General features: G+C 48.8%; 1 protein-coding gene across 2 annotated transcripts in view; it reads left to right on the top strand.

The window, feature by feature from the left end:
- SYT10 (synaptotagmin 10) overlaps positions 1-13,037 on the top strand; it is a 56,672-nt gene that overhangs the window by 19,545 nt on the left and 24,090 nt on the right. For both annotated transcript variants that reach the window (XM_030543745.1, XM_030543738.1), the window contains exon 3: positions 519-1,083. In XM_030543745.1, coding sequence (XP_030399605.1) covers positions 519-1,083 — 565 coding nt within the window. The remainder of the gene's footprint in view (positions 1-518; positions 1,084-13,037) is intronic.

Below are 13,037 nucleotides of genomic sequence, written 5' to 3'. Positions count from 1 at the left end.
AAAAGTTCCAGGAAGTGTTGATGATGAGTGGTAGGCGGTACTTTTTCCTGTGTAACAACACTGTACTAATACTCCAGCATGGTGCTAGGGATCAGTGTTAGAGATCCTATTTTATGAGATACAAAACTGAAGTCCTGGCCAATTCTGATTTTTTTTAAAAATCACATGGCACTTACCATGAAAATGAAGGTATAAATTTACAGTGATGTTTTAGCCTTACTGAAGTTTGGGGAGTCCTATAATTTCTTATGCAGTTTCAGGTACACATTTTTCAAAACAAGGTATGTGTTGTATTGCTAGGAAGTTGGGTTTCTTTTGAGATAAGAAATTCCATTTTCATGTAAAATTATGTTGTATGGTGTTAATGTTAATTCTTAGTTCAAGACTGGATTTGCACAGCAATTTCTTTGTTTTTAAACCTAAACTTTTATTTGTTTAGAATTTTTGTTCATATTTTTATTTGGGAAAACCCATATGTTTTCATGGAGATAATCCCAGCTAATTTTTTGTGTGTGCAGGCATAATTCTTTCAGGAGGCACTTGCCAAGGCAGATGCAAGTGTCCAGTGTTGATTTTAACATGGGGACAGATCCAATTTTACAACGGGGTGAGACAACAACCAGCATTGGGCGAATAAAACCAGAACTCTATAAACAGAAGTCTGTTGATTCGGAAGACAAGCAAGAAGATGTGAAAATCTGTGGGAAACTTAACTTTACTCTCCGGTATGATTATGAAAATGAACTCCTTGTTGTTACCATTGTCAAAGCCTTAGATCTACCTGCTAAAGACTTCACAGGAACCTCAGATCCGTACGTTAAGATTTACCTTCTCCCAGACAGGAAAAAGAAGTTTCAGACACGGGTTCACAGAAAGACTTTAAATCCTGTCTTTGATGAAACCTTTCAGTTTCCTGTAGCCTATGATCAGCTCAGCAACAGGAAACTGCATTTCAGTGTATATGATTTTGACAGATTTTCTAGACATGACATGATTGGGGAAGTTATTCTTGATAACTTTTTTGAAGTCTCTGATCTCTCCAGGGAAGCCACTGTGTGGAAAGACATCCACTGTGCCACCACAGTAAGTAATGTGTCCCAAAAGTGTTCAAACTGATGATATTTTCATTTCTCCTTTGTGCTTTACGGAAAGCGTATACTGTCTATCTGCATAGGTTGAAAAAAAGAGTTGCCAGTGTTTTCCTTTGAGCATGGAAAATAAGATAATTAGGAAGCTGTGAAATGTAATTAAAAAAACTCTTATGGGAACATAGAGTTACCCTCATGACACGCTATGCAAATGAAAATTAGATTGATTAATTAAATCAAATACCCCTAAGTGTTACTGTTTAACGGGAACAGTTAATATTTTCCTGTCAGCAAAACATATGTACATTTCCACATTGTCCTTCAAAATGTCATGCACTAATATGCCATGAAAGCACCTTAGTATTATTAACCACCTTTCACATATTGCAATCTACATGAAAAAAGAGATGGAGATTAAGATGATCCAGTGTCTAAAATGATTTTCTAACAGCTGCCCCATGCACAGGGTAACCTACATGAAATATCTACATATTCTTTGTTGCTAATATCTACTATAGACACTCAATGTTGATGGAGAACAGAAAGACATGTGGGGGAGCATCTGGAAACAGAGAGAATTGGTTTGCTGTTTCAAGTGAGAACTGTAGCCTATAAAATTCACCTGTGAACAGAAGCAAATAGGTGACATGCTGCAACTACTAACAAACACTATCTCCCAACTTTATCTTTACCAATCAGAAGGCCAAACTCATATCTTCCACTTGGATCAGATAGATGGTTTCAGAAAACAAACCAGTTTTCTCTAAAATACTACATTGTTCATAAGGAAACTTCATGTTGTCTTGTTGTACTGGGGTTATCTACGTTGCTCTGATCCATATGCCTTCCTTATCCATGCTTTTTCAGTAGGAGATGGGCTGTTGCCAGCACTGCACTCAAGATTTACTGGGTTTAGGAAAGGAAACACAAGCAGGGCTTCTCCCTCACAGGTGGGAGCTCTATGCCATCCTCTTTATTTTCCCCCTTTCTCCCAGAGGACTCACCCTCTTACCTTGTCTCTGTCCCACATTTATTATTTTCCTCATTCCCCTTTCACATTGGTGGCCTTGGCTCCCTCCTTCCATTTGCTGTTTCCCCCTTTTCTCTGCCCTCTATTTGTGCCCTTTTCTCACACACACCCTTGTCTCTCTGCCCATTTTTTTCACCTTCTTTCATCTTTTCACATCTCCCATCATTTGTGTCCCCTGTGCCCCTGTTTTTCCCCATTCCCAGTTTGCCTTCCATTTTGTGCCTTTTCCAGGATCTCAGAATAGCCAGGGACTGTTCAGGGCTTCATTTCAGGCCATCTTCATGCTGCCTGGCACCTCCTTAGCAATCACCTGCTGCTGGCTCTCTTCTACAGCTGCTGCTGCTAATGACATCAGCCTCCTGTTGCTGTTGCACTTAGTGAGACCCTGTGTTGCCCCACAGGGCAGTGCATTAGCACTGATTCACCGCTGGAGGTACCAGTGAGCATCAGCATCTCGTGCACAGGACTGGAACAACTGTCTCAGCTACCTACACTGTCTTCTCTGGCTAGGGTGACCAGACAGCAAATGTGAAAAATCGGGACAGAGGGTGGGGGAGTAATAGGAGCTTATATAAAAAAAAGACCCCAAAATTGGGACTGTCCCTATAAAATCGGGACATCTGGTCGCCCTATCTCTGACATCAGCCCTGGTTGCTACACTGTGTAGACGTTAAAGGCTCACAGGTAACATTAAAATATTTCTGGGCTGAATATGAAATTGGGGGGTGTCATCATTTTCTTAGTCCTCTTGAGCAGTCTGTTTCATGATGACGATAATGCTTTACACTTGTACAGCACCTTTCCTCCAAGGATCTTGAAGGTTTTCCTAAACATTCACTAATGAATTGTACAAGTTTAGGATGGTTTGTTCTGTTGGCTCCATCTTCTGTACAATAACCAGTGGAGTTAAAAATTAAATAAAATTAAAAATCACTCATATGCATTTTAATTATTTCCTCCTGAACAAAGTGATCACCTTGACTTAAAGTCTAAGCGAGAGCTGGGATATGGTGGTGAACTCATGCAATTTTCTTAGAGGAGTGGATTGGCTGAATTACAGACCACAGGCTACCACAGGCAGGCCTCCTCTTTAATGTGGGCAGACAATTCCTCTTTTCTTTCACCCCTGACAAACCCCTCTCTCCACCCTTAGGGCAGGCATAACAGAAGTGATGGCACTGGGTACTGTTAGATTCAGGAGGATGGTAGTGCTTTGGAGGTTCTAGCTTCTGGGTGCAGCTGAGTGGGGCAGATATGGGTAGGATACAGGGACCTACTTTCTTTCCGATCATAGGTCCAGCACCAATGCGTTTGAAGAGTTAACAGACTGCCAAAATATTTCTTTGGCCTGGCAAGTACATGAAGCAGCGGATCTTAAACATGGAAAGGACGATTCAGAATGCTAGCCTTAGACCTGGGTTCAATTCTCTGCTCTTCTGCAAGCTTCTTGGATGATGTTGCGCTTAGCCTGTCTCTGTCTCAGTTTCTCATTCTGCAAAATTGAAATGATAGTACAGCCAGGAGTGTTCTGAGAATAAATGCTTTAAAGATTGTTAGGCAATATGATGCTATGGTAATGGTGCCATTTGAGTACCTAAGGGAGTATCTACCCTGCAGTTGAACCCCTGTGGCTGGCCCGTGTCAGCTGACTTGGGCTCTTGCAGCTTGGGCTATTTGGCTTTAAAACTGTAGTGTAGATGAACTAGGTTCGACGGGGACAGGTGAGCAAAGCCCACAGGTAAGTGGGGAACAAGACCTGGGAGATGGGTTGGAAACAGGAGGGAGCACGGGCTATAATGGCAGAGAGGAAGGAGGGTCAGGGCAAAGCTGGGAGGCGAGATCAAACCAGTATCTTAGATGCCTTTATACAAATGCAAGAAGTATGGGTAATAAGCAGGAAGAACTGGAAGTGCTAATAAATAAATACAACTATGACATTATTGGCATTACTGAAACTTGGTGGGATAATACACACGACTGGAATGTTGGTGTGGATGGGTATAGTTTGCTCAGGAAGGATAGACAGGGGAAAAAGGGAGGAGGTGTTGCCTTATATATTAAAAATGTACACACTTGGTCTGAGGTGGAGATGGACATAGGAGACAGAAGGGTGGAGAGTCTCTGGGTTAGGCTAAAAGGGGTAAAAAACACAGGTGATGTCATGCTGGGAGTCTACTACAGACCACCTAATCAGGCGGAAGAGGTGGATGAGGCTTTTTTCAAACAATTAACAAAATCATCCAAAGCCCAAGATTTGGTGGTGATGGGGGACTTCAACTACCCAGATATATGTTGGGAAAATAACACCGCGGGGCACAGACAATCCAATAAGTTCCTGGACTGCATTGCAGACAACTTTTTATTTCAGAAAGTTGAAAAAGCTACTAGGGGGGAAGCTGTTCTAGACTTGATCTTAACTAATAGGGAGGAACTTGTTGAGAATTTGAAAGTAGAAGGAAGCTTGGGTGAAAGTGATCACGAACTCATAGAATTTGCAATTCTAAGGAAGGGTAGAAGGGAGTACAGCAGAATAGAGACCATGGATTTCAGGAAGGCGGATTTTGGTAAGCTCAGAGAGCTGATAGGCAAGGTCCCATGGGAATTAAGACTGAGGGGAAAAACAACTGAGGAAAGTTGGCAGTTTTTCAAAGGGACACTATTAAGGGCCCAAAAGCAAGTTATTCCGATGGTTAGGAAAGATAGAAAATGTGGCAAAAGACCACCTTGGCTTACCCTTGAGATCTTGCGTGACCTACAAAATAAAAAGGCGTCATATAAAAAATGGAAACTAGGTCAGATCACGAAGGATGAATATAGGCAAATAACACAGGAATGCAGAGGCAAGATTAGACAAGCAAAGGCACAAAATGAGCTCAAACTAGCTATGGGAATAAAGGGAAACAAGAAGACTTTTTATCAATACATTAGAAGCAAGAGGAAGACTAAGGACAGGGTAGGCCCACTGCTCAATGAGGAGGGGGGAACAGTAACGGGAGACTTGGAAATGGCAGAGATGCTTAATGACTTCTTTGTTTCGGTCTTCACTGAGAAGTCTGAAGGAATGTCTAGTATAGTGAATGCTTACGAGAAGAGGGTAGGTTTAGAAGAGAAAATAACGAAAGAGCAAGTAAAAAATCACTTAGAAAAGTTAGATGCCTGCAAGTCACCAGGGCCTGATGAAATGCATCCTAGAATACTCAAGGAGTTAATAGAAGAGGTATCTGAGCCTCTAGCTATTATCTTTGGGAAATCATGGGAGACGGGGGAGATTCCAGAAGACTGGAAGGGGGCAAATATAGTGCCCATCTATAAAAAGGGAAATAAAAACAACCCAGGTAACTACAGACCTGTTAGTTTAACTTCTGTGCCAGGGAAGATAATGGAGCAGGTAATCAAAGGCATCATCTGCAAACACTTGGAAGGTGGTAAGGTAATAGGGAATAGCCAGCATGGATTTGTAAAGAACAAATCGTGTCAAACCAATCTGATAGCGTTCTTTGATAGGATAACGAGCCTTGTGGATAAGGGAGAAGCGGTGGATGTGATATACCTAGACTTTAGTAAGGCATTTGATACGGTCTCGCATGATATTCTTATAGATAAGCTAGGAAAGTACAATTTAGATGGGGCTACTATAAGGTGGGTGCATAACTGGCTGGATAACCGTACTCAGAGAGTAGTTGTTAATGGCTCCCAATCCTGCTGGAAAGGTATAACAAGTGGGGTTCCGCAGGGGTCTGTTTTGGGGCCAGTTCTGTTCAATATCTTCATCAACGATTTAGATGTTGGCATAGAAAGTACGCTTATTAAGTTTGCGGATGATACCAAACTGGGAGGGATTGCAACTGCTTTGGAGGACAGGGTCAAAATTCAAAATGATCTGGACAAGTTGGAGAAATGGTCTGAGGTAAACAGGATGAAGTTCAATAAAGATAAATGCAAAGTGCTCCACTTAGGAAGGAACAATCAGTTTCACACATACAGAATGGGAAGAGACTGTCTAGGAAGAAGTATGGCAGAAAGAAATCTAGGGGTCATAGTGGACCACAAGCTTAATATGAGTCAACAGTGTGATACTGTTGCAAAAAAAGCAAACGTGATTCTGGGATGCATAAACAGGTGTGTTGTAAACAAGACACGAGAAGTCATTCTTCCGCTTTACTCTGCGCTGGTTAGGCCTCAACTGGAGTATTGTGTCCAGTTCTGGGCACCGCATTTCAAGAAAGATGTGGAGAAATTGGAGAGGGTCCAGAGAAGAGCAACAAGAATGATTAAAGGTCTTGAGAACATGACCTATGAAGGAAGGCTGAAGGAATTGGGTTTGTTTAGTTTGGAAAAGAGAAGACTGAGAGGGGACCTGATAGCAGTTTTCAGGTATCTAAAAGGGTCTCATCAGGAGGAGGGAGAAAACTTGTTCACCTTAGCCTCTAATGATAGAACAAGAAACAATGGGCTTAAACTGCAGCAAGGGAGATTTAGGTTGGACATTAGGAAAAAGTTCCTAACTGTCAGGGTAGTTAAACACTGGAATAGATTGCCTAGGGAAGTTGTGGAATCTCCATCGCTGGAGATATTTAAGAGTAGGTTAGATAAATGTCTATCAGGGATGGTCTAGACAGTATTTGGTCCTGCCATGAGGACAGGGGACTGGACTCGATGACCTCTCGAGGTCCCTTCCAGTCCTAGAGTCTATGAGTCTATGAGTCTATGAGTCTATGTTTGGGCTTTGCTGGAGCCTGAGCTCCGAGACCCTGCCAGGTGCGGGAGGAGGGAGAGGGATAAAAGAATCTCAGGGCCTGAGCTCCAGTCCAAGCCCAAATGTCTACACTGCAATTTAACAGCCCTGCATCCCCAGCTTGAGTCAGTTGACACAGACCAGCCACAAATGTTTAATTGCAGTGTAGACATACACCTACAGATAAGGCCCTGACAAATCCACAGGCCATGTTGGTCAATTTCACATTCATAGAATTTTAAAAATTGTAAATTTCATGATTTCAGCTATTTTTAAATCTGAAATTTTATGTTGTTGCAATTTTAGAGATCCTGACCCAAAAAGGAGTTGTGCGGGGCATTGCAATATTATTGTAGGGGGGTTGCAGGTACTGCTACCCCTACTTCTGCGCTGGTGCTGGTGGCAGCACTGACTTCAGAGCTGGGCGGCTGGAGAGCTGGGCCTGCTGGCCAGGAGCCCAGCTCTGAAGGCAGAGCTGCTGCAAGCAGCAGCATAGAAGTAAGGATGGCATGGTATGTATTGCCATCCTTCTGCGCTGCTGCCTGCCAGGGCCGGCTCCAGGCACCAGCATTCCAAGCTGGTGCTTGGGATGGCTATCTGCAAGGGGCGGCAGTCCCTGTTGTTTTGCCCCCAAGCAGCGCACCATATTGCTGTCGCGGGCGGGGGGGAGACAGTTACTCACCTTTGTAACTGTTTCTCTTCAAGATGTGTTGCTCATATCCATTCCAGTTAGGTGTGTGTGCGCCGCGTGCACGTTCGTCAGAGAAACTTTTACCCTAGCAACCCTCGGCGGGTCGGCTGGGCGCCCCCTGGAGTGGCACCGCTATGGCACCTAATATATACCCCAGCCGACCCGGCCACCCTTCAGTTCCTTCTTGCCGGCTACTCCGACAGAGGGGAAGGAGGGTGGGTTTGGAATGGATATGAACAACACATCTCGAAGAACAACAGTTACAAAGGTGAGTAACCGTCTTTTCTTCTTCGAGTGATTGCTCATATCCATTCAAGTTAGGTGATTCCCAAGCCTTACCTAGGTGATGGGGTCGGAGTGAGATGTGGCAGTATGTAGAACTGCTGCGCCAAAGGCTGCATCATCTCTTGATTGCTGGACCAGTGCGTAGTGCGAGGTGAATGTGTGGACCAATGACCAGGTCACTGCACGGCATATGTCCTGGTTAGGTACACGCGCCAGGAAGGCGGCTGATGACGCTTGAGCTCTAGTGGAATGCGCTGTGAGGTGGCCAGAAGGGACATGAGCTAGATCTTAGCATGCGCGAATGCATGCAGTCACCCAGGAGGAAATCCTCTGAGAGGAGATTGGCAGGCCTTTCATCTGCTCCACAACCACCACAAACAGTTGGGGAGACTTTTGGAATGGCTTTGTTCGCTCAATGTAGAAAGCGAGTGCTCTGCGTACATCTAAAGAGTGTAGCTGCTGCTCCCTCCGAGAAGAGTGGGGCTTTGGGAAGAAGACCGAGAGGAAGATGTCCTGGTTGGTATGGAAGGCAGACACAACCTTAGGGAGGAACGCCGGGTGGGGTCGCAGCTGTACCTTGTCTTTATGGAAAACAGTGTAGGGTGGGTCCACTGTGAGAGCTCTCAGCTCGGAGACCTGCCTGGCCGATGTAATGGCCACCAGGAAGACTGTTTTCCATGATAGGTACAGGAGCGAACAAGTCGCTAGTGGCTCAAATGGTGGGAGCATGAGCCTGTTTAGGACCAAGTTAAGGTCCCAGGTAGGGGCAGGGCGACGTACGGGGGGATAGAGACGCTCTAGGCCTTTAATGAACCGAGCAACCAATGGGTGGGAGAACACGGAGTGGCCACCTTCTCCTGGTCAGAAAGTGGATATGGCCGTTAAGTGTACCTTCAGGGAGGATGTCACCAGGCCCTGCTGCTTAAGGTACCAGAGGTAGTCTAGGACCGTGGGGATCGGAGCCTCCAAAGAGGTAAGGCCCTGAGTTGCACACCAGCAAGAGAAGCGTTTCCACTTCGCCGAGTACGTTAAGCGGGTTGAAGGCTTCCTGCTGCTAAGGAGAACATGCTGAACCGGCTCGGAGCAGCTCAACTCTGCCGCTTTCAGCCATGTAGGAGCCACGCTGTGAGGTGGAGGGCTCGTAGGTCCAGGTGACGGAGCCTGCCGTGGTCCTGTGTGATCAGGTCTGGATGGAGAGGGAGGGGGACTGGAGAGTCCACAGACAGATCCAGCAGTGTGGTGAACCAATGCTGTCTGGGCCACGCAGGTGCGATCAGGATTAGACGCGCTTTGTCCCTGCGGAGTTTCAACAGGACTTTGTGCACTAGGGGAAACGGAGGGAAGGCATACAATAGGTGGTGCCTCCACGACAGGAAGAATGCGTCCATGATCGACCCGGGAGAGGCCCTGAAAGGAGCAAAACTCCTGGCACTTCCTGTTCGAGCGGGAAGCGAACAGGTCTATGCGGGGAAATCCCCACCTCTGGAAGAGGGAATGTATGACGTCCGGTCTGATCGACCATTCGTGGCAGAGAAAGGACCGGCTGAGCCTGTCCGCCAGTGCGTTCTGGACCCCTGGAAGAAAGGATGCCACAAGATCTATCGACTGGGCTATACAGAAGTCCCAGAGTCGAATGGCTTCCTGACATAGGGGAGACGAACAGGTCCATCCCTGTTTGTTGATGTAGTACATGGCCATTGTGTTGTCCGTGAATACCGAAATACAACTTGGGAATCAGAAAATATCGGGAGTAAAACCCCTTTCCTCTCTCATCTAGAGGTACCTCCTCAATAGCTCGTGCTGCGAGGAGAGATCGTACCTCCTGCAGGAGGGTTTGCTCGTGAGAGGGGTCCCTGAAGAGGGACCGGGAAGGGGGGCGGGAGGGTGATGAAGAAGTAAATTGTAGGTGGTATCCTTGCTTCACCATGCGCAGAACCCAAAGGTCTGATGTTAATTGGGACCATGCTGGCAGGAAGTGGGAGAGGCGGCTGGAGAAGGTAGGGGAAGGATCCAGTCCTGAGGCTGGTACGCCGTCCCCGGGCGCACCTTCAAAAGCTTCCTGACATAGGGGAGACGAACGGGTCCCTCCCTGTTTGTTAATGTAGTACATGGCCGTTGTGTTGTCCGTGAATACCGAAACACAACTTGGGAATCAGAAAATATCGGGAGTAAAACCCCTTTCCTCTCTCATCTAGAGGTACCTCCTCTATAGCTCGTGCTGCGAGGAGAGATCGGACCTCCTGCAGGAGGATTTGCTCGTGAGAGGGATCCCTGAAGAGGGACCGGGAAGCGGGGCAGGAGGGTGGTGAAGAAGCAAATTGTAGGTGGTATCCTTGCTTCACCGTGCGCAGAACCCAAAGGTCTGATGTTAATTGGGACCACGCCGGGAGGAAGTGGGAGAGGCGGCTGGAGAAGGTAGGGGAAGGATCCTTTCCTGAGGCTGGTACGCCGTCCCCGGGTGCACCTTCAAAAGCCGGACTTGGGGCCCGGTGGTGCCTTAGAGGGCCCTTGGTTTTGGCCCCCCTGGGAGCTGGACTGGCGTCTGCGGCCCCCCCATCCGTGCCTTCTGCTGAGGCCCTGCCACTGGCGGGGTGGGAAATGTGGGCGGCGTGCTTGGGGCCTGAAGGGTCTACGCTGGGTCGCAGGGGTATGCATCCCCAGCGAGCGTATGATAACTCGATTGTCCTTCAGGCTTTGCAGCCTGGGATCCGTTTTGTCTGAGAACAAACCCTTGCCATCAAAGGGTAAGTCCTGGATGGTGTGCTGCAGTTCCAGGGGTAGGTTGGAGACCTGAAGCCAGGAAATGCGCCTCATGGTTAATCCCCGAGGCCAGGGTTCTGGCTGCTGAGTCGGCCGCATCTAGGGAGGCCTGGAGGGAGGTCCTGGCCATTTTCTTACCCTCCTTCAGGAAAGCATTGAACTCCAGGCGTGAGTCCGGGAGTAGTAGCTCGGAGAACCTACCCACCTCCGCCCAGGTGTTGTAACTGTACCGACTCAATAGGGCCTGTTGGTTGGCCACACAGAGTTGCAAGGCCCCTGCTGAGTACACCTTGCGACCCAGGAGATCCATCCGTCCAGCCTCTTTGGATTTAGGGGCCGGTGCCTGCTGGCCATGTCGTTCCCTTTTGTTGACCGACTGGACAACTAGGGAAGAGGGAGGAGGGTGGACGTACAGGTATTCATACCCCCGAGAGGGTACCATGTACTTTCTTTCGACTCCCTTAGCCGTCGGTGGAATGGAGGCTGGAGACTGCCAAAGGGTATTGGCAGTGGCCTGGATGGTCTTGATAAATGGTAGCGCTACCTGGGTGGGAGCATCCGCAGTGAGGATGCTCACTACTGGGTCCTCAACTTCTGGGACCTCCTCCACAGGTAGATTGATGTTAAGGGCCACTCTGCGCAGGAGGTCCTGATGGGCCCTAAGGTCCTGAAGATGAGGTCCCTGCCACAGCTTCATCCGGCGAGGAGGAGGAGGATATTCCGGGGATGAGTGTGTCCTGGATGGTCTTCTGCTCCTGGGTCGGTTCCTGCTCCAGCTGCCCCGGGGAGTCTGGTTGTATCTGTTCTTCCGACTCAACCGCGGGGGGGCGGGAAATGGTGGCCTCTGGTACCCGATGTTCCGAGGTAGCAGAACGGGTCTGGACCAGGGGAGCACCCTGGGCCTGATGGTACACCCAGGGTGTCCAAAAGAACCACTGCTGGGATCCTACGTCCTGTGGACGGGGGTCCTGGAACACACCCACCGGTACTTCCGGATCCCGGTCCCGGTCGTAGTAGCTGTCCGCCTGGGAGGATGCAGGCGTGTCTCTGGACGGCCATGGTGGAGCAGCGAAGGTTGGAGCCGAAGTCCCAACGGACCTCACACCCCTCGGTCGTGGCGACCGGTGCCGGTACTCGTATCAGTACCGAGAGTGAGACCGGGACCTGCGACTGGCTCGGTGCCGGGAGGTCGACCGAGATCTCGAGTCTCTCTGCCTTGACCTGCTCCTGGAGGTGCGGTGCCTGGTACAGTGCCGGGAGCTGGAGCGGTACCGCGAGTATCAGGTTGACGCTCGAGATGTTGACTGGTGCCGGGAGCCTGACCAGTGCCGGGAGCCTGAACGATACCGAGGTGAAGATCGGTGCCGGGAGTCCGAACAGTGCTGAGTAGGGGAACGGTGCCGAGACCGGGATCACCATTGAGAGTGGGAATGACGTCTCAATCTGGAGCGTCTGCGGGATCGCGATCTGGAGCAGTGCCGGTCCACCACGCTGACAGATGATGGTCTGGTCAGGGTCGGCTAGCCCATTGATTGCAGTACCCGCACCGGCGGTGCTGGGGGTAAGGGCGGTGCCGCATCAGTGATCGCGATCAGATCTCTTGCCGCAGAAAACGTCTCCGGGGTAGACGGCAAAGTAAGCTCTACCACGTTGGGTACCGGGGAGCTGCCAGGCGCCGGACTCGATGGCCCTCGTGAGGCTGGAGTCGACGGTGCCGGCTTAGGCGGTGCCACAGCAGGTATCGGTGCTGGGCGGTCCGACTTCGGTGCAGGCTCTGGCTGCGAGGCGGGTGTTGGCAGGTTCACCTGGGTCTTCGCCGTCTTCGACCTCGGGGAAAGGGAGCGGCTCGGAGTAGGTTTCGGTGCCGGCGGGGGCTGGTGCCGGGAGTCCTTGGTGGCAGCGCTCGGTGCCATGGGGGTGCCTTTGCTTACCGGCTGGCTTGTGCTCGGTGCCGAGGACGGAGGTGTCAGGGCCACTTCCATGAGGAGCTGCTTTAACCTGATGTCCCGCTCCTTCTTAGTTCTCGGCTTGAATGTCTTGCAAATTGAGCACTTAGCCGATAAGTGTGACTCCCCGAGGCACTTTAGACAGGGGTCATGGGGATCTTCTACCGGCATAGGCTTGTGACAGGCCGAGCACTGTTTGAAACCCGGTGAGCCAGGCATGAGCTCCGGGTCTGGGTGCGGGGAAGGGGTTGACTCCCGATCCCCTCAAACAAGTACTAACAACTATACTATTAACACTAACTAAGTCTAACTAACTAACTAACTAACTAACTAACTAACTATATATATATATATATATATATATAACAACAATTAACTACAACTATGGATATAACAATGATAAGAAAAACTATGAGCTGCTTGGGAATGTGGAGGTCAGCTAAGCCGCGTTCCACTGTTCCAACAACCGACATGGGCGGTAAGAAGGAACTGAAGGGCGGCC

The sequence above is a fragment of the Gopherus evgoodei genome, chromosome 1 (genome assembly GCF_007399415.2).
Source record: "Gopherus evgoodei ecotype Sinaloan lineage chromosome 1, rGopEvg1_v1.p, whole genome shotgun sequence".
Classification (NCBI taxonomy): Eukaryota; Metazoa; Chordata; order Testudines; family Testudinidae; genus Gopherus; species Gopherus evgoodei.
Note: the sequence above shows the minus strand (reverse complement) of the source record. Positions and strands in the feature narration are given on the sequence as shown.